Below are 24,704 nucleotides of genomic sequence, written 5' to 3'. Positions count from 1 at the left end.
GTTGGTCTCAGTTATTTCTACATGCTACTAAAACTACTGTTAGTTGGTTTGAAGCCAACAGGGCAAGCCAGAACTAAAAGGGGAGGGATTTCCTTCCCTGCCTCTCCTTTTCCCTGAATTCCCCTTTGACTCAGCATGAGGACTGTTTATTAACCTGAGCTTCATAAGAATATAAGAACGTCAGAAGAGCCCGGCTGGATGAGGCCATGGGCATATGGAGTCCAGCACCCTGTTCTTACAGGGGCCACCCAGATGCCTGTGGGAAACTCACAAGAGCTCTCTGCCCGTCTGCAGTTTCCAGTAACTCAGAAGGAGGCAAAGCACAGACCTCATGGCTAGACGCTCTCAATAGCCCTCTCCCCCACGAACCTTTCTCGCCCTCTTTTGAAGCCATCCAAGTGGGGGATCATCACTGCCTCCTGGGCGAAAGAGCGCCATACTTTAACCATGTGCTGGATGAAGACAAACTTTGTTTTCTCCTGAATTTTCCAATGTTCAGCTTCCATGGATGTTTCCGTGGAGTTCTGGTGTTATGAGAGAGGGAGAAAAAAATCCAGCAGCCAGTTTCTGCAGTTTCTGATGTTGGCAAAGCCTTCAAGAAGCAGAACAGGATGATTGTTTTTTATAATAAATTTTATTAGTTTTCAGTTACATTCATTATAATGATACCAATTTATAATACAATTACTTCAAATGCCAAATTGTATAATTTAGATAACATGCACCCCCCCCCCCCGCGTGCTAGATTTGACAGTTAGATGATTTTCTTTCTTTCTGCATTCCAAAATCTTATTAGTTTCAATTACATTCTGGTCATAATAATAATAATCAAGCATGCAAGCAAGCAAGCAAGCAAGCTTTATTACGGTCCAGAGACACAACAAATCATTTCAAAGCAATGCATAATTTTTGTAAGCCATCAGGGAGGAATCTATTGATAGATTGTTAATTATAATTGATCTTAACTTAATTGCAGTTGTGAATTCAATCTATTCTCAGCTGCAATTGCTATCTCAGGTGTCCATTTTTTTCTGTGGAATCCTAGATCATTTGCATTATCTATTTCCCTCGTGCTTTATGTAAGAATTGAGTTTTGGCCAGTAGTGGAGACGATTAGAGGTAGGTGATCGCTTTCAGTCCTATTATTGATGTTGAATTTTTTAATTGATTTGAAAGCCTTCCTGTTAGTGAGACAGTAGTCTACTGTGCTGGCTCCATTTGTATTTATGAATGTGTACTCGCCTTCTCTGTCCCCGGGGAGTGCCCCATTAACAATGATGAGGTCAAGACTTATTTGTAAAAAAGCCAGGCAGAAGCCGGCATAGTTGATTTGACAGTCTTTCGAATGTCTACAAGGGGGCGGGTTTAGCAAGAGGGCACTATTTTCCTTTAGATCTCTTAATATTGGGAATTTAAACTTCCTGTTGCCCCGGCATCTCTTCCTCCGATGATGATGTTTCAGAGCCCCCTTCCGCGGTAAAGGCTGAAGTTGTAACTCGTGTAGAATACTGGGGAAGTCTGGGGTAGACGGAGAGGCAGAAAGGTTATAATTGGAAGCATGAGCCCTACCACCTGAGGATCTGGCAGTGGAAGCCCGGGGACGCGTAGACTGTGATCGTGTGTGAGGACGCATAGATGGATTGCTACCTGAATGTGCAACACTAAATTAGGAGGCCAAAGTGCAAGGGAGCTCCTCATTGCTTGGCGCAGTAACGGGTATGCAATCAGGAGTACTCACTATTTGGGAAGAAGACGCAGTGACCATGGGCCTGAATTGTTGGTAAAAGGTTTCAAAAGAAGAGAAAAAACTGCGACAAAGCCTGTGGGTTGCAGGGCACAGGAGGCTTCCCTGACCCATCTTGAACACAGGACCCACTTATATTGGGGAGTTCTTGGGGAGGAACAGAAGGTTGCGCCTGCTGGGCTCTCTCGGAAGCCATTATATCAGCCACAACAGTAACCCTTGTACTCCAAACTTTAATTGTGCAAATTGGTCAAACCGACCACACTTGGAAAGAAATCAGATCCAAAAATCAGTAATCCCCAATGGCCAATGAAACTAGGTTAAGACCAGGTGCACAGGTTAAAGACCGCAGGCCTTCACCTTCCCTTCCTAAACCACCCCCCCCCTTTCCCCTTTATTTATTTATTCTTTTTTGCTTTGTTTTTTTTTGGGGGGGGGTGTTGTGTGTGTGTTTTTTAGAATACACTATAAACCAGCAAGCCTAATTCAGCACCATTTACACTGCTTATAGGCAAAATATAGGTAAGAATTCATAGGCAACTAGTAAATTAGGTTAATTAGATTGTGAAAGGAAGATCAATTTGTTCATTATTTACATATTTTAAAAGGGTCATCTAGTCCAGCCCCAGCAAGGCAGGAATCTTTTGCCCAATATGGGGCTCGAACCCACAACTCTGAGATTAAGAGCCTCATGCTCTACTGACTGAGCTAACCCAGCTGCTTCAAGTTTATAAACAACTCAATATTGAACAGAGTTGTATTACCTTTCCCCCCAAAAGGGGACGTGAAAGATACTAAAACAAACACCGGCCTTTATGAACAAATAACTCCAAATCACTTATAATAAATTAATGTACTCAAGTAAACTGTGCCCCCCTTCATGGATCACTGCCTTGCCGTGGCGAAGGGGCTTGAAGAACTCAGAGAAGCTATGAACTATGCCGAGCAGGGCACCCAAGATGAACAGGTCATAGTGGAGAGTTTTGACCAAACGTGATCCACCTGGAGTAGGAACCGGCAAGCCACTCCAGTATCCCTGCCAAGAAAACTCCATGGACAAAGACAACAGGCATATAAAAGTTTTGACGCTGGAAGATGAGCCCCTCAGGTCGGAAGGTGTCCAACATGCTACTGGGGAAGAGCGGAGGACAAGTACAAGTAGATCCAGAGCTGATGAAGCGGCTGGGCCAAAGCCGAAAGGACGCTCAGTTGTGGATATGCATGGAAGCGAAAGGAAAGTCCAATGCTGTAAAGAAAAATATTGCATAGGAACCTGGAATGTAAGAACCATGAACCTGGGTAAGTTGGATGTGGTCAAAAATGAGATGGCGAGAATAAATATTGACATCCTGGGCATCAGTGAGCTAAAATGGACGGGAATGGGTGAATTCAGTTCGGATGACTATCATATCTACTACTGTGGGCAAGAAACCCGTAAAAGAAATGGAGTGGCCCTCATAGTCAACAAAAGAGTGGCGAAAGCTGTACTGGGATGCAGTCTCAAAAATGATAGAATGATCTCGATACGAATCCAAGGCAGACCTTTTAACATCACAGTAATCCAAGTCTATGCACCAACTACTGGTGCTGAAGAAACTGAAATTGACCAATTCTATGAAGACTTACAAGACCTTATAGAAGTGACACCAAAGAAGGATGTTCTGCTCATTATAGGGGATTGGAATGCTAAAGTAGGGAATCAAGAGATAAAAGGAACAACTGGCAAGTTTGGCCTTGGAGATCAAAACGAAGCAGGGCAAAGGCTAATAGAGTTCTGTCAAGAGAACAAGCTGGTCATCACAAACACGCTTTTCCAACAACACAAGAGACGACTCTACACATGGACATCCCCAGATGGGCAACATTGAAATCAGATTGATTATATTCTCTGCAGCCAAAGATGGAGAAGCTCTATACAGTCAGCAAAAACAAGACCTGGAGCTGACTGTGGCTCAGATCATCAGCTTCTTATAGCAAAATTCAAGCTTAAACTGAAGAAAGTAGGAAAAACCACTGGACAGGTAAGATACAATCTAAACCAAATCCCTTATGAATACACAGTGGAAGTGAGGAACAGGTTTAAGGATTTAGATTTGCTGGACAGAGTGCCTGAAGAACTATGGGTGAAGGCTCGCAACATTATACAGGAGGCAGCAACTAAAACCATCCCAATGAAAAAGAAATGCAAGAAAGCAAAGTGGCTGTCCAACGAGGCCTTACAAATAGCGGGGGAGAGAAGGCAAGCAAAATGCGAGGGAGATAATGAAAGATACAAGAAATTGAATGCAGATTTCCAAAGAATACCAAGGAGAGACAAGAAGGCCTTCTTAAACGAGCAATGCAAAGAAATAGAGGAAAGCAACAGAATGGGAAGAACCAGAGATCTGTTCAAGAAAATCGGAAATATGAAAGGAACATTTCGTACAAAGATTACCATAATAAAGGACAAAAGTGGTAAAGACCTAACTGAAGCAGAAGACATCAAGAAGAGGTGGCAAGAATACACAGAGGAATTATACCAGAAAGATATGGATGTCTCATACACCCCAGGTAGTGTGGTTGCTGACCTTGAGCCAGACATCCTGGAGAGTGAAGTCAAATGGGCCTTAGAAAGCACTGCAAATAACAAGGCCAGTGGAAGTGATGGTATTCCAGCTGAACTGTTTAAAATTTTAAAAGATGATGCTGTTAAGGTGCTACACTCAATATGCCAGGAAGTTTGGAAAACTCAGCAGTGGCCAGAGGATTGGAGAAGATCAGTCTACATCCCAATCCCAAAGAAGGGCAGTGCCAAAGAATGCTCCAACTACCACACAATTGCACTCATTTCACACGCTAGCAAGGTTATGCTTAAAATTCTACAAGGAAGGCTCAAGCAGTATGTGGACCGAGAACTCCCAGAAGTGCAAGCTGGATTTAGAAGAGGCAGAGGAACCAGAGATCAAATTGCAAACATGCGCTGGATAATGGAGAAAGCTAGAGAGTTCCAGAAAGACATCTACTTCTGCTTCATTGACTATGCAAAAGCCTTTGACTGTGTTGACCACAGCAAACTATGGCAAGTTCTTAAAGAAATGGGAGTGCCTGATCACCTCATCTGTCTCCTGAGAAATCTCTATGTGGGACAAGAAGCTATAGTTAGAACTGGATATGGAACAACTGATTGGTTCCAAATTGGGAAAGGAGTACGGCAAGGCTGTATATTGTCTCCCTGCTTATTTAACTTATATGCACAATTCATCATGCGAAAGGCTGGGCTGGATGAATCCCAAGCCGGAATTAAGATTGCCGGAAGAAATATCAACAACCTCAGATATGCAGATGACACAATCTTGATGGCAGAAAGTGAAGAGGAATTAAAGAACCTTTTAATGAGGGTGAAAGAGGAGAGCGCAAAATATGGTCTGAAGCTCAACATAAAAAAAATGAAGATCATGGCCACTGGGCCCATCACCTTCTGGCAAATAGAAGGGGAAGAAATGGAGGCAGTGAGAGATTTTACTTTCTTGGGCTCCATGATCAGTGCAGATGGTGATAGCAGTCACGAAATTAAAAGACGCCTGCTCCTTGGGAGAAAGGCGATGGCAAACCTAGACAACATCTTAAAAAGCAGAGACATCACCTTGCCAACAAAGGTCCGTATAGTAAAAGCCATGGTTTTCCCAGTAGTGATGTATGGAAGTGAGAGCTGGACCATAAAGAAGGCTGATCGCCGGAGAATTGATGCTTTTGAATTATGGTGCTGGAGGAGACTCTTGAGAGTCCCATGGACTGCAAGAAGATCAAACCTCTCCATTCTGAAGGAAATCAGCCCTGAGGGCTCACTGGAAGGACAGATCGTGAAGCTGAGGCTCCAATACTTTGGCCACCTCATGAGAAGAGAAGACTCCCTGGAAAAGACCCTGATGTTGGGAAAGATGGAGGGCACAAGGAGAAGGGGACGACAGAGAATGAGATGGTTGGATGGTGTTCTTGAAGCTACCAGCATGAGTTTGATCAAACTGCGGGAGGCAGTGGAGGACAGAAGTGCCTGGCGTGCTCTGGTCCATGGGGTCACGAAGAGTCGGACACGACTAAATGACTAAACAACAAAAAACAAACTGTGCCAGGCGTAAAGGCATTAAAATTGCAATGATATACCGTATTTTTCGCTCTATAACACGCAGATTTTTTCTCCTAAAAAGGAAGGGGAAATGTCTGTGCGTGTTATGCAGCGAATGTGTGGTCCCTGGAGCCGAAAAATCGGGCAAAAAGCAAACCGCGCTTCAGGGAGAAGGGAAACAAACCTGAAAAGAGGAAGTGGGTGCTTTCCTGCATTCTGCCTCAGGGTCTTACTGCCCACCCTCTCTGTTTCCTTACTGTGTTTGCTCAAACGGAACAAAGAGCAGGGAAAGCCCCTCCCCTCCAGGCAAGCAGAGAGGAAAGCAGAGTGCCGTTCCTTCCTCTCTGTGCTCCGGTGCTACTGAAAACATGCAGGTGGGAGAGAGAGACAGAGAGAGAGAGAGAGAGAGAGAGAGAGAGAGAGAGAGAGAGAGCGCTGGCTGGCTTGGGTGGGTGCGTGGGGAAAACTTTTGCCTTCCTTTCCTCCCTCCCCTTATACCCCACTCCTGCATTCTTAGCCCTTCTGTGTTTTTCCTTCCCTCCCCACTTAAAATGTGGTTAAAAAGCATGGATCCACATGGATCCTCAGGATTTTTGCACTGGGTCACCCCAAATTCACCATCAGAGCACATAGCATGTCCATGGCTACAGCCTGCCCCCCCAAAATCATGCACCCACTGTTGCCTGGGGCTGCAATGGTGCAAAAATGTGGTTAAAAAGCATGGATCCACATGGATCTTTGCATTGGGTCACCCCCAAATTCACCACCAGAGAACATAGCATGTCCATGGCTACAGCCTGCCCCCCCAAAAAAAAATCATGCACCCACTGTTGTCTGGGGCTGCAATGGTGCAAAAACGTGGTTACATAGCATGGATCCTCAGGATCTTTGCATTGGGTCACCCCCAAATTCACCACCAGAGAACATAGCATGTCCATGGCTACAGCCTGCCCCCCCAAATCACGCACCCACTGTTGTCTGGGGCTGCAATGGTGCAAAAACGTGGTTACAAAGCATGGATCCACATGGATCCTCAGGATCTTTGCATTGGGTCAGCCCAAATTCACCATCAGATCACATGTCTGTGGCCACAGCATGAAGCACAAAAATGATACATCCACTGTTTCATTCAGAATGTTTTTTCCCTTGTTTTCCTCCTCTAAAAATGATGTGCGTGTTATGGTCAGGTGCGTGTTATAGCGCGAAAAATACGGTAAATATAACCTCGGAGGAATGGTCAGGACAGGGAGAAAGATAATAATAACCAGATGCAGATAAATTAATAATCTCAGTACTTAAAACTTGGCAGAGGTAATAAAATAATAATAATAAAACATAATGATAATAATAATAAGATCCTAGGCGAGGAATCCGGGTGACGACACTGATGTCATTCAGATAGCAGCTCTCAGTCTCATTGCTCTCTCAATAAATCTGGCAACCTTCTCTGTTGTCGAGCTGTTCTGGTCGGCTAGGAGTGAGAACAATTTGGCTTCACAAGAGCGGCCCGGGATGGCAGATAGGAGCGGCGTGATGGTCTCGCCCCTGAGATCTTTATATAGGGAGCAAGACAAGAGAACGTGTGACACCATCTCTACGTAGCCAGCTCCACAGGGGCAGAGCCAGTGTGGTGTAGTGGTTGAGAGCGGTAGTTTTGTAATCTGGGGAACCGGGTTCGCGTCTCCGCTCCTCCGCATGCAGCTGCTGGGTGACCTTGGGCCAGTCACACTTCTTTGAAGTCTCTCAGCCCCACTCACCTCACAGAGTGTTTGTTGTGGGGGAGGAAGGGAAAGGAGAATGTTAGCCGCTTTGAGACTCCTTAAAGGGAGTGAAAGGCGGGATATCAAATCCAAACTCCTTCTTCTTCTTCGAATGAATTTTTTTGATATCTACCTTCAAGAACAGCTGAGGGTAACATATTTAGTCTGGCCAGTGTAAAGGCCCGTCTGAGTTTTGGAATGGTTAAGGTAGACAAATAAGGTGCCCGAGAATCAAAGTGGGAGGGGGCAGATAAGCGTACCAAGTACTAAATTTCTTAATATAGGCCAGATTATTCTGCTGCTCAATATCCTTCATGCACTGGTCAATAATGGTTTTTGCCTTGGGGAGACCCATTTTCAGGAGATGCTGTGCTTGGAGGCCACATGTAAGTAGTTTTTGATGCACTACTTTGGACCACCGACTTCTGTGAGCATCTCGTGCTACTAGAGGTAGTAGTCCGGGTGGGTTTAAATTTAGGCGAAGCCAATAGTTGAATGTTCTTAACCAGGTTCGGGTTTCGACGGAGAGGAGGCCAGTCTCCAGCCGTAGGGCCGCATTTGGTGCACATGGTGGAACGGCTAGAATCTGCCTTAAGAATTTAGACTGGACCGTTTCAAGTGTGCGGCAAAAGTTCATGGGTAGAACAACCTGATAGGGCTGATCTCTCATCAGAGTTTGTGGAGGCCCTGATCCCTTCCCACACCATCTCGTCCTCTGTGGAGAAGTGAATGTTTATTATTACGGCTAAACAGCCAGCGTAGTAAAACCAAAATTTCAGCATCATTTTTACATAAACATTAAAACAATCCAAGTGGAATTTAACAATCCATATACTAATTAAATAGATTTAAAATATGTATCCGAGGAAATATAAACTCCATTACAAGTTTTTAAAAATAAATAAATAAAAGAATTTGACTGTGAGCTGTGTCAATATATGACTGTTTGTGGAGCTGTATAATCTTTTGCTTTTGTTGACTTATGGCTATTGCACAATGAAGTCTGCAGTGGAAAAGAACTTGGCCCACAGTTTCAACGTGACCACTCTTACATGGGCAGAACTACTCGTCGTGGGGAATCTTTTTGTATCTGCCTTCCAATAGTGCGGATGGCAAGACATTGAATTTGGCTTGCGTAAATGCCTTTCTAAATTTGGGGGTGACCAAGTTTGACAAATAATTGGGTAGTGCTGCGGCCATTTTGTTTGTCCAAAGTGTGGTATATACCTCAGCTTGCGCTAAATGGTTTTGTAGTTTGGTATTTCTAATTCTCATGGAAATGTTCGTTTTTGCTTGGGTGCTCCTCTCTCTCTCTCTACCCTGAGAAAACTAGTCTTTCTGTATATATATTCTGGCAAAATGATTAAACATTTTTGATTAAACACCTCAAGCCTGAAATATGTCTGTGCTTTCTGGAATTTCCCATATATATTGTACTGCAACATTATACCTTCCCTACTTTTATTGTCCTTTCCCCCTGGATAATTTTCTCCCTTTCCTTCCTATTGATCAAAGCTGGAAAAAAAGTTTGGACCAGTCATCTCTCTGCAGTTTGGATGGCGAAATATGGTCATCCTGAGTGGGTTCAAGACAATAAAGGAGGCCCTGGGACAAAACCCTGAGAACTTTGTTGACCGACCAGAAGTTCCACTGTTCAGTCTACTAAACCGTGGAAAGAATTGTGGAGGTGAGTATAGCTGATACCCTGATGGACTGGATAAGAAGCAGTAGAGTTGGAGAAACAGGCAGGAAGTGACCAGGCATGCAAGTGGGCCAGGATGGCACCTCAGGTGGTAAGTGAAACACTCTGTTGCCTGGGAGAAGATGCATATTCATGTGACGTGGCAGGAGGTTTTTGAGAAACTTCTTCTTCTTAAACTTGCCTGTAAACAACTAAGTAGGGACAGGAAGGTAGACTAGAAGTGTTTGTGGGTTTATTTGCAAAGTCATCCATACTGTTCCACAGGACAGCTATCATCTGCTGGTTGTGTGTCAGCATAAGATGGAAGGCAGCCCAGTGGAAAGTTAACAGACATTGTTTAGTCTCTGCAGTTGTTAATTGAGTCCGAAGGCCAGAAAAATGGGCCAGCAGTTTAATGGGGACTCTACCATTCTTCCAGTGGCGTAGCGTGGGTTGTCAGCACCCGGGGCAAGACAAGTAATTTGTGCCCCCTAACCCGTGGATTTGCGCCCCCTAACCCGTGGATTTGCGCCCCCTAACCCTAACCCCCAGATGTTGCACCCGGTGTGGCCAGCCCCCCCTGCACCCCCCACGCTACGCCACTGCATTCTTCACTTGTAAAAACAACAACAAATTAAGCAAAGCAAAGAATTAACTTTGGAATGTTTCCGTGGACAACTTGTCATGTTATTATATTTTATATTATTTTATATTATTTTATATTATTATTTTATTTATTTTATATTATATATTTTACATCCTCCAGGAATAGGATTTGCAACATGCGACAATGGCTGGAGGGAGCAGAGGCGATTCATTGTCTCCACCCTCAAGAATTTTGGGATGGGGAAGAAAACGCTTGAAAAAAGAGTGTCTGAAGAAGCTGGATATTTGTGTTCTGAGTTCAAATCCAAAGAAGGTACATCTCGTTCCTGGGGACTTTTTCCCTGCTATGGGATCTCACTTGATGCAAAGCATGAGGAACACTCTATACTTTATACAGAAACTAACTCCCATCTCCAAAGCTTCTCATACAGTGGTACCTCCGTTTACGAACTTAATTTGTTCCGGAGGTCCGTTCTTAACCCAAAACTGTTCTTAACCTGAGGCACACTTTTGGTAATGGGGCCTCCTGCTGCCGCAGCACTGCCAGCATGCAACTTCCACTCACATTCCGGGGCAAAGTTCGCTACGCAGAACACCTACTTCTGGGTTAGCAGCGCTCATTACCCAAAGTGTTTGTAAGGAGGATGGTACGTAACCCGAGGTTCCACTGTATTTAATTTTGAAGCATGTAAAATGATTACTAATAATCTTGTGGCACTATAAAGAATGCAAAAATTATTATGGCATAAGCTTTCATGGACTAGAATCCTCTTTAGGAGATGCACTGAATGCAAACCTAAATTACTTGTGTGATAGCAAAGGAATTGGTGCTCCAAGCATGAAGTGTGGACATTTCAGGACATCTCTGTAACCCTTTCGCTGATCCAGTATGCAAAATAATGTAAGCACTATAACCAGGTGTTCTGGAGCCCAGAATCTGAGGGACCTCAAATTATTTTCCATGTAGCAGTACTGGCAGCAGCACAGATAGTTCCCTTTCAGGTCCTCCTCAGATCTTGCTGTCATGAGAAAGGACTGGAAGAAAGTGGGAGAGGTTGGTGGTTGAGAGATATGAAGTTGCTCATTTTAGCCAGTCAGTCCGTCAGTCCAACTACTGCAGCCTGGCTGGTGCCAAATGTATTGCTCTGCTTTCCTTCACATCAGTGACGCCGAGAGGCGAGTTTTGTCGTCTGGGCAGCCCAGGATCTCCATGCAAACTGCTCAGGGTTCTGCTCCAGGGAGGTAGCTTCAGTGCTATTAACACAGTGGTTTGACTTCACCCCTGGAGGCACACTCCATTCTCTCTCGAGACAGACAATGCCAACAACAACATCCATATTATGTAGCAAAGGATCTCAGGAATTTACAGTCCCATTTATTGAAAGGGTAAATAGTTTATAGGTGGTGGAGTACAGCTTCCAACATTCCCATATCCTGGCTATGGCTAATGGGAATTGAAGCCAAAAATACCCGGAGGATAGCCAGTTATGGAAGGCCACCCCCAACAATGGCTGTTTAATGAAGAATGGGCAATATATGACAACATACTTCTGATCTGCTCCTTGTTCATACATCTCATCCAGGTTCTCCTTTTGACCCACAAATCCTCATCTACAGGGCTGTTAGTAATATCTTCTGCACTCTAGCATTTGGTGACCGCTTTGAATACAGTGACAATACATTCCTGAAGCTAATGCATGTGACTGAGGAATTCATGAAAGAAGCAATCAGAAATTTGCCCCAGGTACCTTCATGAGTTTGTCTGGGCATTAAAAGGAAACAGCCATTTGAAGTGTATGTTTTGTGTGACTACCACATCCGAGTTATGGAGCATCTCCACTAAGGTGCTTATCTGAATCAATCACTTCAGCGTATCTTTAAAACCTGGTATTCTTAAAGAAAAAAGAAGAGGAACACAAGCTAAAAACCAAGACAGCAAGATTAAAACACGAACATAGGCAAACAAAAGTTAAAAGTGATTTATGAAAAATTATTAGAGGCAGAAAAACCTATTACAAATAACTTCAGAAAGAAAATTAGAAGGACAATTCCATTCATTAAAAAAGATAATTGTCAATATGCTACTGACAAGCATTAATTAAAGCAGGGGTGCAAAATGATAATGAACAAAATAATAAAGGTATCAGATTACAGTAAATGGTAGGAATTAGCATCCACTAGTATTTGGACAGATGTTGGAAAAGCTTTTGATAGGATGAAGTGCATTACCATTTTCGTGTGATGAAGACATATGGGTTTGGTGCAAAATTCAGCTATGTTTTACTCAGAATTGACTCACTTAAAGAACATGAGTAAAACTGGTCTATTGAATTCAGTAGGTTTACTCTGAGTAAAACTTAACAGAAGGCCACCCTTTATTTTATTTCATAAAACCTCTAAGTGGTATTAAAAAGATATATAATATACGCTTTAAAAGTTGGCGGATAACTGGTAATGACATTGAAAGCTCTTTATGTTTTAGGACTAGGATATCTGAAGGAGCTGGCTTCTCCCACTAATGTGAGCCTACCAGCCTATTCAGAGACCCTTGTATCTCCTAACATCCCCACAGATTATGGCTAAGAAAAGTTAATTATCAATGGATATGCTCAGTCTCTGGAACTCTGTACCACAGGGTGGATGTGAGGGAGGGAATGGGAGTGAAGCTGGCAAGGAATAATCTCCCCATCAGTATGAAGAACTGACTGGTTAGGAACTACCTATCAGAATGCACTTTCACTTCTAGTGAAATATTTATTAAATGTCTTTTGTATCTGAAAAGGTTGTGATATCTCTTCTTTCTCTGATTTCTGCCCTGCCAGCTTATTGCTGCAGGATCCTGGTTGTCCTATTTTCCTGGACCTCATCGTAAACTGCAGAAACGCTATGGAGATATTACTATAATTCTAAAAGAGATTGTGAGTGAACATGAGAAAACCAGAGATCCTACCTTCCCAAGAGATTTGATTGATGCATTTCTGGAGGAGATAGATAAGGTAGGAAGACATTTATAGACACAGACCCACTGGGACTTCTTTTGTAGCTTCTTCATTAGGACTGATTTATTTAGAATTTCTGCCATCTAAACCATGCCAGTAAAATTACAAGACCTGGTGGGTAAACACCTCTAACTCTTTACCCTGACTTCAGCTTGTGCATTTGAGTTCACCTCCTGAAGTACCTTGGAGAAAAAGATTAAATAAAATTAAATAAACAAACAAACAAGCAGTCATTAAGCAGTTGTTTCATATGCCCAGACAATGACAACCTATGCTCTGGTGAGTTTATTGCTCAGTGCAATTATGCCAAAGAAAGAACTAGGCTGTATTAGATGTTACTGTGGGATGAGGCTGCCATTTTTTTCAACACCCATGTGCTTTATGAAACACAGTATTTCTCAAGAAACTGAGCAGCTTTTCCTTTATTATTCACTTTGCTTTGGTCAGATATATACTATTGATAGCAAGGGGAAAGATCATTAGTACACACTATTCTCTAACAAATATGACATGATATTGTGCTATTTCCATGTGAGTTACTAACTTGTTCCATTTCCTTCAGGCTAAAGGGAAACCAGATAGCAGTTTTAATGAGCAAAACCTTATTAATATCCTTGTTGACCTGTTAATGGCTGGCACTGAAACAAGTTCTTCCACCGTACTCTGGGGACTGTTGAACATGGTCAATCATCCTGAGGTTCAGAGTAAGTGATCAGTATTGGGGAAGATAGACTGATCCCTCATGGGGTTTTCCAATTGAAAGGCTTACTCATGGGCAAGTTGGCTGTGCAATTGCTTTAGATCTATTTGTATTCAAAACTTCCACATCAGGAGGAAGGCCAGGATAACAATTCAATAAATAAATTACAATTATGAAATGGCTCAAAATAGAAACAAGGCAGTTGGAACCAAGCACTTGGAAAACAAAGCAGCTTTGCCTAATAAAACTTTATTTGTATTTTGGAAGCTGTTTCTTTGTCCTAACTATGTATAACTTTGTAACAACTCTGCACTAACTCTGGAGAATTTTTTTAATCTGTGTCCTTAAATGTTGATGCTCATAGGCTCTCATCTGGGTATTTTTCAAAAAGGTGGTTTTTTATTTATTCACAAATATATCCACTTCTGAATAGCTGAGTGCCCCTTAAGTATGTATGCCTTCAAACGAATAGGCATTTGAACACCTAAGTCTGATGTTACTTCATAGAATTGTCGAGATGGAAGGTACTCTGAGGGTCATCTAATTCAACCCCCTATAATGCAGGAATCTTTTGCCCAATGTGGGGCTCAAATCTATGCTCTATCAACTGAGCTATTAGTTACAGTGCAGATTAATGAAGATAAAAGAATTTGAAACAGCTGAGACGATGTGGGAAATGTACATGTCTACAATGGAGAAGAACTGCATAGATTATATAAACAAATGATAAACTAAACCACCAGCCACCAAAGATTGAATCACTACTTGGGTTATGCGGGGGATATTCAGCAGACCCCTACTTGGAGCCCCAGATTCAAATATGTGCTCAGCCTTAAAGCTCGCAGAGTGTCCAGGACTGCTGAAAATTTCTATGCAAACAACAACAACATGCTACCATAACATGCTTGGAGAATTGGAAGGATTAAGACACATATGCAATGCAATAATACTTCTAAATGAATATTTCCAGAAAGGATCCATGAAGAAATTGATGAAGAGATTGGCAGGGTACGATCACCTGTGATGGAAGACCAGTTGAAGCTGCCTTATACTTGCGCTGTGATACATGAAATTCAACGATGTGCTGATGTTTTACCTGTTGCAACGCCATATATGGTCCACAGAGATACTGAGGTTGGCAAGTTTGTCATTCCTAAGGTAAATCAGAACCAAGGTGGTCACACGTGAGAGATCTTTATGCTAACAGTAGCAAAAGTCGATTGAACTCGAACTCATGGCTGCAAAGTAAAAAAAAGTTGCAGGAATTCATACTAACTACTTACACATCAATTGAACAAGAGGCAGACTAACTCAAAGCTGGCTAGTGCATGCTTTAAATAGGGAGCAATTATGACCGCACAGCAGGCACAATGTGTTGCCTCTTCTGTTACCGTAAACCAGCACTGCAAACCAACCCCAAATGTTATGCCGGAGAAACAGCTTGTGTTAAATTTCTATGCTGCCAGCAGCCATTAGTGTAAAATGCAGCCTGGAACGATCACACAACACGGTCACATAGTCAAGAATTGCAAGGAGAGAGAACTTGGTAGGCCTAAATGTCTAGTATAAAACCCTTTTAAGAGTAGTACTGGAAATACCAGGAACCGTAGCAAAAGGAACTTTCTGTTTTTTCACAGATGAGTAGGGAATCCAGCCCCCTACTCAGGCCCATGAAGGCCACTGGGTGATGCTGAGCCAATCACCTTTTCTCAGCCTAACAGACCTCAGTAGCCCTGTTAAGAAGATAAAATGGAGGAGGAACTACTGGTATGCATGCTGCCATGATGATGGGATGTAGAGGCAATAAGTAAATAAATGTAAATAAGCACATTTCAGACAGGTACTTCATAAGACACATTACTTGCAGATTTAAATGACATACCTTCTTCTACAATTGCCTTGAATCAGAGGGGTGACTTCGTAATGGGAATGGAAGAATCTCTCAATCTGTCTTTCCTGAAATGTCTAATTTTTCAAATCTTACATTCAGTTCTCCACATTTCTGCAAATTGTCTTTAAGAACTTCCTGAAAATTTACCAATATGTTAACACACATTGGTCCTGATAAGCTCTTTCCTCCTCTATCTCTCCTCCATGCAGGTCTGGACTCAGCACTGAATATCCGTGGACTTGGCACCCTGCTGCTGATGTGTGCTCCAGCCACCCACAAGCTTACCTTACCAGCAGTGGATTCTAATCTCTTGGTTTCTCTGCCATATTAGGAGACTGCCGTCTTTAATCATCTGTCCTCTGTGCTAAAGGATGAGACAATGTGGGAGAAGCCACATGAATTCTACCCAGAGCACTTCCTGGATGCAAATGGGCAGTTTGTCAAGCGAGAGGCCTTCCTACCTTTCTCTCTAGGTAAATCCAAAAGAGGAATGGCTGAGGTATAAGGGGAAAGATTACAAGCTGTCCTGTTATCTTCCTTTCTCTTTCCCGCCTGATGGGAAAGCAAGAGTAACAGGTTTCCATAGTCAGCTCCTTGAGAAGAGAGAGTATGTACTTTTGACTCAAACTTTTTTTTTTAATAAAAAAACAACAACCATCAGAATCATACTTTACAACCAACTTCCCCTATTTCCTGGCTACCTTCCAAGGAGAAAATATTGAGAAGACAGACATTTCAGATTGTACTTCACAAGTGGTTTATATTTGTGTGTGGTTATTTGAAATACATAAGCCATTTTTCAGAACCACTGCAGTCTGTGACTGTGTTGAATTCAGCTTTGGGCACATTTTAAGTATGCTTTACAGTGACAAGCAGTTCTGTGGCTGCAGAGGATGTAGGCCGTAGTGGCATTCCAATTCAGGTTAAGAAAATAGTGGTCATGGTTTAAGATCACACCTCTACCTGTGTAACCAGCAGTGGCGTAGCGTGGGGGGTGCCAGGGGTGCCGGCCGCACCGGGCGCAACATCTGGGGGGCGCGCTCGCTGCCTCCGGAGTTGCCGAAGAGCCTCGGGCGCAGGCTGTAGCGGAGCCGCATGTCTCGCGGAACCGACGAGCTGTGCGCGCGTCTGGGCTGAAGGCGCCCGGCAGGCAGCGGCTCTCAGCGCTCGCCGCGGAGGACGCGCCAGGCAGCCCCTCCTCACAGCCCCGCCTCCGCCGGTGCTGCTGCAGCTGCTGGGCCGTTGAATTTTCCTCGCCTCTCTGCCCCCCTCCTCCTCCGGGCAAGCGGCGTCGTTTGGGCGGCAGCGCCAGCGGCAACTCGCAGGTTAGGGGTTGGGGGCGCAAATTACTTGCCTTGCCCCGGGTTAGGGGGCGCAAATTACTTGCGTTGCCCCGGGTGCTGAAAACTCACGCTACACCGCTGGTAACCAGCAGGGTAGCACAGCAGAGCTTCAGGATCTTTGTCCTTTACCGTTGTCAGCCATTTCAGAGTTGAGGGTGAAGAAAATTCTTTGGCTACACCGTTAGAAATAAAGTGCTTTATTGCCATAAGACCATTATTATTCACACTATATACATGAAGTTAGGAGATACTAGTGCACCATATACTATGCCCTACTAAGTATAGTAACCTTGTCTTAGGTAGCTGTAGTCAAAATAGTAAAAGAGACTTAAACTAGAGAGAGGCTCACACATGGCTGCTGGATGCAGCTGGCTGTATATCAGTCAACACACACAGACACCCCTCTTTCAGGTGAGAAAGGAGGGGGGTATGAAGTCATTCCAGAAACTTGTAGTCTTGAGCTGTATTCAGGTGGACCTCCACAGCTGGCATTCCAACTCGAAACATAAATCAGTTGAGGACAACTCAAGAGACAGACCCAAGCACGATCAATGCAATTAACAGCAATATTTAATTTACACTAACACCCCTTCTAACTGGGCAGGTTTAGATCCATTCCAATCTGGATTCGAGCATGGCCATGGGGCGGAGTCGCTCTGATAGATGAGCTTTTCAGGGTGGGACAGGCATAATGCAACTTTGCTTTTGCTTCTTGTTGTCTCTTCTTCTTTTGATATTTAATATCTCTAGTGCCATTAAGATTGAATTACTGCAATGCGCTCTGTATGGGGCTTCCTTTGTGCTTGATTCATAAGCAAAATGTTGTGGCATGAATCCTGATGGGAGAGAGACCCTAACAGCGCATAACCCCTCTGTCCAGAGACCTGCACTGGTTGCTCATTTGCTACTGATTCAAAGTAAAGGGGTTAATATTAGTATATTAATCTTTTGGCCACTTGGGACTAATAATTAAATCCAGAGACTCTAATAATAGCTAGGTAGGCTCAGCTCACTCTTTAAATTTTAAAAGAATTGCGAGGACCAGTGTGTGTAGGAAGCTAAATTTTGCGCCTCCCTGTAGCCTGGACTGCAAGAGCAAAGGGCAGCGAGTGAACCAGCCCCTCCCCACTGCTGCCTCCCACAGTTTGGTTCTCTCTGTTGACACCAGATGGAGATCTTTGTTCCTACTGATGAACAGCCCTTTAACCTCTGGTACCTATTTATTGATCCAGTCAGCTATCTGTAGTGGGTAGTGTGGCAAGGCAGTTTTTGTGTGGAGTAAACTTTAACAAAGTTACAGTAAAACAAAGCTAGACTAGAGGCAGCAATTTCATCAGTTATTGTTACAGTGTAAAGGGAGGGGGGAAGAGGTATTGCGATGAGGTTAGTCTGATGGACAAATTCCTGCCCGGCTCTGAATATGGCAACCAGCAATTTGTCCATAGCAAGCAAGGTCAGGCATAGCCAAAAAGCCTAGAAAAGAGGGAGGGAGAGAGAGGGGGACGGAGATCCGATGAGGGACCAGGTGGGGAGGTGGATACTGACCAGGTTTTAAATACACAAGATGCAGGCCAGAGTGGAGCCTATAGGTGCAGTCTGACCCACCCCTTCCTCCTGATCTCATGCACAAAATACTATGTCTCCTTTTCCCACAGGTCGCCATGCATGCCCTGGAGAACCCCTGTCCAAAATGGAGCTCTTCCTCTTCTTCACCAGCCTCCTGCAGCATTTCACCTTTTCCTTTCCCAAAAACTGTCCCAGGCCCAAGATAGAAAGAGTATTTACCATAATCGTTAGTCCATCCCCTTTCCAGATTTGTGCCATTCCTAGATAATATTTCTAAGCTTAGTGTATCTTACAGTTTAACCATTAACCTCAAAAGCAACTACAGAAGCCAGGAACATGAAGCATTTATTCATTTTATGCATTAATAAACATACCAATGAGTAATATCAGCACAGTTTACAACCATAACACCATACAATAAAACCATATAAAAAATTAAAATCAAAGATCAACCAACTGTTAAAGTTGTGGAGTCAGAGCAAAAAACAAACAAACCCAGCCATGGAAAATGCAAGCATGTGTTACAAGATATTTGGCTTGCACTCCCAGAGTATATCACCTCAAGCTTTTTAATTTCTGCAGTGAGATTTTAACCTCTTGTTCATACATTCTCTTCCTTCTGATCACCTCACACCTGCAGTTAACCCTTTGAACAGCCTTAATTGCATTCCACAATACTGGGGCGCCTATGTCTGGCAAGTCATTCTCTTTTTTTAAATAAAATATTATTAGTCTTTCCATGTAAACATCCTCTAATAATATTTCTCTAACAATTTTCCATATTCCCCCCCTCCCCTGGGCTTCCCTCATATTCTCATTTTGTTTTATTTCCATATGCAAGTCATTCTCTTTAAAGTAAAGGTCCAAAGGTTTAGCTAAACATTATTTGGACGCTGCACAAATGAGAAGACCAAGGTCAAAGTACCAGTTTTGGGTTGTGGGGCGAAGTGCACCAAAGTTTAAGTTAATGGCGACTGGTGCATGATCAGAGACTGTTATAGACCCAGTTTCTGCACTCACCACCTGATGAAGATCACCTTTTGGTATTAATATTAGGTCTATGTGTGGCATTGATTTATGAGGATTCCCTGCCTTCTGGATGCAGTGCTTGCCAAGTGTCCAGCAGGTCCCATTCAGTTAATATTTCTTCCAGGCAGAGGTTGTAGAATTTGTTCATATATTGACACTTACTTCAGTCCTTCGAGTCACGACTGCAGCAATTTAAGTCTCCTAATATAATCTGTCGTCTTAAAATGGTCTAATTCGGTTAATGTCTCCCAAATAAAGTCTTGTTGTGCTGAGTTGGGTTCCTATAAACCAGTGATGGTGATTGGATGGCTGTCTATGACACCATGAACAAAGAGGTATCTGCCTGCTGGGTCTGCCAAACTTTCCTCAACACTCAGAGGACTCAACACTCTTTTGGACTTAAGGGATTCCAGTATCCTGGTGTCCAAACAACTCATTCATCAATCACAGAGACTAATAAGGTGCCTAGCTAATAATAAATCATGGTCTCTAGAAAGGAAACCAGAAGACATAAACACCCCACAACCACATGCTTGTTGAATGCTTGCTGTCACAAAGCCCGCCCACCAACAAATCAGAGCACACGGGTGAGCTTTGTGCCAGTAAAACAGGATGAAAGCTCAAGAAATAGGTTGTCCGGAAGAGCAAGCAGATTCTACAGAATCTACAGGTTCTGGATTCCATCTGATCCCTTACTTTCTCCCTTCCTGCGCAGCCCCCTTCATCTGACACGCCCCTTTTCTTTGTCTCCAGCTCCCTGTACGCCAGGGCGCGCCTCAGACGTCTGCTGAATAGCGATATACGATCCCCCAAAGATGCTAGTGATCTCTGATGCTAGTGATCTCAGGCGACAAACACGACCGAGCGAGGAGGGCTGGAGGGAAAGTGCCAGCAGCAGCTTACCCCGGAGGAATCTCTTTTGAGTGCACCTCGCCTGAGCGCTGAAGGGTGAGAGGCAGGACCTTGTGATGAGTCACCTAAGTTCAGTGGCTCTCCAGGGTTCCAGCTGCCATGTTCGATCCGTTAACAGCAAACTGCGACACTGAGAAGCGTCATGGCAAAAACACTTACCATGACGAAGCAGGAGGCAGAAAAGGATCGAGCCCACGTGACGCTTCTCCGGCGCCCGGAGCAAAACAGCAGGAAAACAAGCAGTAGATACAGCGATAGGAGGCAACTTCAATTTCCTTTGCTCCTCCCCGGAATGGGAGCAGCCCGCCCCTTCCAGATGTTTGGGACTAACAGGCCAGTCCTTCTCCAAAGAGAGCCGATCCTCATGCTTATTTGCTAAAACCAACTTATCAAGGCAAGGCAAGGCATTTGGAAAGCTCCAATTCCACGCCTAGCTTTTCTCCAGTTTCCACGCCTACTTAAACAGCCTGCTTTTGTTCTGAGGAAAGGAGCTGAAACGCGCAAAAGCTCATGTCTGCAAAAATGCCTTGTTAATCTTGACTCCCAGAAATGCTTCGAATTCTTTGGCTCCGTGGTCAGCGATTCCACTTTGTGGGAAGGCGTTGCTATTTCCTTTTTGCTATCCTTTTAAAATTATTATTATATACTTTTATTTTGCTTTAAACAAATACATATAAATATATTTATATGTATTTGCTATCCTTTTTGTCTATTGAGATCGGATGCATCCGTGGCTCAGAAATGAGTGAAGCGCGTGCAGAAACCCGGTGCTTTTTTTTTCTTTTAAAAAAACGTTTAGGGGTACTGTCATTTTCCTACTCATATTGAAATACTGCCCCTCAATGAGGCCAAACTTAGATCCACAAAATGTTTAGGGGTATGCGTCCCCCTGTGTCCCCCCCCCCCGTAAAAAAGCACTGCAGGAACCCATCAGCTCAAATGGCTACTAAGGAGTTTAGACAAACTTATATGGCTGTAATTGCTACTGGACCATTTTCATGTTTTTATTTATTTATTTCGACTGCGTCAGACGAACATGGCTACCTACCTGAATCTTATATGGCTGTGTTCAGTTTCCACTGCAGCCTCTGAACGCCAGTTTCTGGAAATCACAAGGCTTGCCAGAGGCATCTAGTTGGCCACTGTGAGAACAGGATGCTGGACTAGATAAGCTATTATTGGCCAGATCCAGCGGGACTTAAAAAAAAAAAATCTTAAGAAAGATTTAAGGAAGAGAGGGGCGTTCTTTTGTCCTTCTCTAAAGCTGTGTTTATCTTATCTTGAGGCTGCAGGTTCAAAGCAGGAAACGCATTGAATTTCCTCACCACCTTCCCCCCCCCTTCCTTCCCTCCTGGACTGCAACAAGATCAAACCTCTCCATTCTGAAGGAAATCAGCCCTGAGTGCTCACTGGAAGGACAGATCGTGAAGCTGAGGCTCCAATACTTTGGCCACCTCATGAGAAGAGAAGACTCCCTGGAAAAGACCCTGATGTTGGGAAAGATGGAGGGCACAAGGAGAAGGGGACAACAGAGGACGAGATGGTTGGACAGCGTTCTCGAAGCTACCAGCATGAGTTTGACCAAACTGCGGGAGGCGGTGGAAGACAGGAGTGCCTGGCGTGCTCTGGTCCATGGGGTCACGAAGAGTCGGACATGACTAAATGACTAAACAACAACAATAATATATTAAAGGGGCAAGATTCTCACCTGGAAGAACCCTTGTCTAGTGTTCCATGCATCCGATTCTTACAGTGCAGGCCAATGGGCAGCCAGTAAGCAGCCACTCTCCCCACTTCTGATTCTCAACAAATGACATTCAGAGGCATACTGCCTCTGGCAGCAGAACGAGACTAAACCCATCATGGGCAGTAGCCATTGGTAGCTGTCTCCTCCATGAATTTGTCTAATCCTCTTTTAAAGCTGTTATGTACTGAGTTGAATAGGATCCAAACTGCAGCAGTCTGATTGGTCCTAGAACAATAGGATTCAGAATGCAGCAATCTGATTGGTCCTAGAACAATGCAGCAGTATGACTGGTTGGCAGGAACCACCCAATCATGCTCCAGATATAAGTGAATCCACAACCTGATTGGCTTACAGTAGAATTCCAGAATTAGCCAATCATGTGCAGCCCAGCGGCGTGGCGTGGGTTGTCAGCACCCGGGGCAAGGCAAGTAATTTGCACCCCCTAACCCGGGGCAAGGCAAGTAATTTGTGCCCCCTAACCTGCCGCAGCTGCCAGCTTCTTGCTGCTGCCTGGTCTGGTCTGGTGTGGTTCTCTCCCGCGCTCAGCGCTGCGCTGGGCGGCTGCTGCACTGTCCCTCCCCCAGATAGTCCCTCGCTTTCTCTCCGCACCACACGCCTGGCACCCACCCCCTCCACAGTGGGCGGCGACCCAGCGGCTCGGATCGGATTCGCACAGCCAGCACTGCAGTGAGAGAGAGTGAGTGAGCCAGGTAGGGGTAGAGAGCTGCAAGTGCGAGCGCACCCCCCCAGATGTTGCGGCCGCCCCCCCTACACCCCCCACGCTATGCCACTGGTGCAGCCCATTGTGTAAATAATGTATATAAAGCAGATACTTTGAGGGGACTTGCATTCATTCCTCCTCACCACTATGAGCTGAATAAAGAGCATGAAATCACTTTGCGACTCTGAGTATATTTCAAAAGCCATCCCAGTTGGTGGTCTTCGCTGCATCCTCTGGGAGTGACTGCCACAGCTTCCCTATGCACTGATTGAAGAAGTATTTCCTTTTTTCTTCCCCGAATCTCCAAACATTCCTCTTCATTGGGTTGCTCCAATTTCTAGCCTTATGAGTGTGGGGGGGGGGACGACAACACCTTTCTCTGGGCAGTGTTTTCACATAGTTCATTATCTTAGTCACCTCTCTCATGTTTTCGCCTTAACTTTGTTTCCCAAACTAAAAAAGCTCCAAACATCATAACTTCTCCTCAGAAAAGGAACTTGGCTTCAGCCCCTTGATCATTTTTTGTTCCTGTCTCTGAACGTTTCCATCTCCACAATATCCTTTGTGAGATGGGGCAAGCAGAACTGGGTAGTATTCCAAGTGTGGCCACACCAAAGAGTTGAATAAAGGAGTTATGATAAGGGCAATTTTATTTTCAATTCCTGTCCTAATGATCCCCCCCCCAGCTGTTGCACACTGGGTCCACATTTGCACGGAATTGCCCACTGCAAGCCCAAGGTCTCATTCCTGGTGAGTCACCACCAGACCCCATCCATGTATATGTGAAAAAGAGATATTTCCATTTTGTCCCAACATGCATTGCTTATACTCTTGCTCACATACAATTGCATTTGCCATTTTACCGCCTGTTTCATTCACCCAGTTTAGATATGCCCTTCTGGAGTGCCCAGCAATCCCCTTTTCCTTCTCACCACCCTACAAGACAGACGGATGCCAGCAACATCTTCCAACAACAGCAGCAATCTTGAGCAAGCAAGCATGTCTATCTCAACCACTGCTCACCCCCAATTCTAGATCATGTATGAACAAGTTAAAAAGCACAGGCTCCAACACTAAACATCAGAAAAAAGCTTTCTGACAGTAAGAGCTGTTCATCAGTAGAACGGTGTCCCTTGGAAGGTGATGGTCTCTCCTTCCTTGGTGGTTTTTAAGCAGAGGTAGGATGGCCGTCTGTCAGGGATGCTTTAGTTGAGATTTCTGCAATGCAGGGGGTTGGGCTAGATGACCCTTAGGGTCCCTTCCAACTCCACAATTCTATGATTCTATTATTCTATACTGATCCTTGGAGGATTTGTCTTCCACCAGCTCATATCCAGCATGACTGGGTAATAATACTAATTTGTTGTTTAGTCATGTCAGACTCTTCGTGACCCCATGGACCAGAGCACGCCAGGCACTCCTGTCTTCCACTGCCTCCCACAGTTTGATCAAACTCATGCTGGTAGCTTCGAGAACACTGTCCAACCATCTCGTCCTCTGTCGTCCCCTTCTCCTTGTGCCCTCCATCTTTCCCAGCATCAGGGTCTTTTCCAGGGAGTCTTCTCTTCTCATGAGGTGGCCAAAGTATTGGAGCTTCAGCTTCAGGATCTGTCCTTCCAGCCCAGAGATGGAAAGAAGACAGAGTCCCTACCAGAGAGGAACGGCAAACCAAGTTGTTGGACTATGCGGAAATGGTAAAGCAGACTGGAAAACTCAGGAACCAAGAGGACAAAAACTTTATAAAAGAATGGGAAATTTTTAAAAGGTATTTAGGAGACCACGGCAAGCAGATGGAAATACTGGCAGGATTTTGATTCCACTTGTGTTGTAACAATTACCATGGACAATATGGACTGATATAAAAGTTATAGTTTGGAAGTATATGCAGTTGTAAAGGTTCAAA

General features: G+C 44.2%; 2 protein-coding genes across 3 annotated transcripts in view; one reads left to right on the top strand and one right to left on the bottom strand.

The window, feature by feature from the left end:
* LOC309524643 (uncharacterized protein) overlaps nucleotides 1-24,704 on the bottom strand; it is a 189,885-nt gene that overhangs the window by 155,491 nt on the left and 9,690 nt on the right. The window lies entirely within an intron of this gene.
* LOC309526149 (cytochrome P450 2D14-like) lies at nucleotides 9,096-19,709 on the top strand. 2 transcript variants are annotated; one of them, XM_082212064.1, is made up of 8 exons: nucleotides 9,096-9,293; nucleotides 10,054-10,206; nucleotides 11,477-11,637; nucleotides 12,716-12,889; nucleotides 13,455-13,596; nucleotides 14,563-14,726; nucleotides 15,815-15,956; nucleotides 18,482-19,709. In XM_082212064.1, the coding sequence occupies exons 1-8, from the start codon at nucleotides 9,173-9,175 to the stop codon at nucleotides 18,658-18,660; spliced, it is 1,236 nt and encodes a 411-aa protein (XP_082068190.1). In that variant the 5' UTR covers nucleotides 9,096-9,172; the 3' UTR covers nucleotides 18,661-19,709. The 2 variants fall into 2 exon arrangements, with proteins under 2 accessions (XP_082068190.1, XP_082068189.1); XM_082212063.1 differs by having other exon boundaries at nucleotides 9,097-9,293; nucleotides 14,563-14,750.

The sequence above is a fragment of the Podarcis vaucheri genome (assembly GCF_965113315.1).
Source record: "Podarcis vaucheri genome assembly, chromosome: 2".
Lineage (NCBI taxonomy): Eukaryota > Metazoa > Chordata > Lepidosauria > Squamata > Lacertidae > Podarcis > Podarcis vaucheri.
Note: the sequence above shows the minus strand (reverse complement) of the source record. Positions and strands in the feature narration are given on the sequence as shown.

Excerpts from the sequence above, each read along its gene's own strand:
- LOC309526149 (XM_082212063.1), top strand. The coding sequence starts at position 9,173 with ATGGTCATCCTGAGTGGGTTCAAGACAATAAAGGAGGCCCTGGGACAA. Across the intron at positions 9,294-10,053 it reads CCGTGGAAAGAATTGTGGAG|GAATAGGATTTGCAACATGC; the intron begins GTGAGTATAGCT and ends TACATCCTCCAG. Across the intron at positions 15,957-18,481 it reads CTTCCTACCTTTCTCTCTAG|GTCGCCATGCATGCCCTGGA; the intron begins GTAAATCCAAAA and ends CTTTTCCCACAG.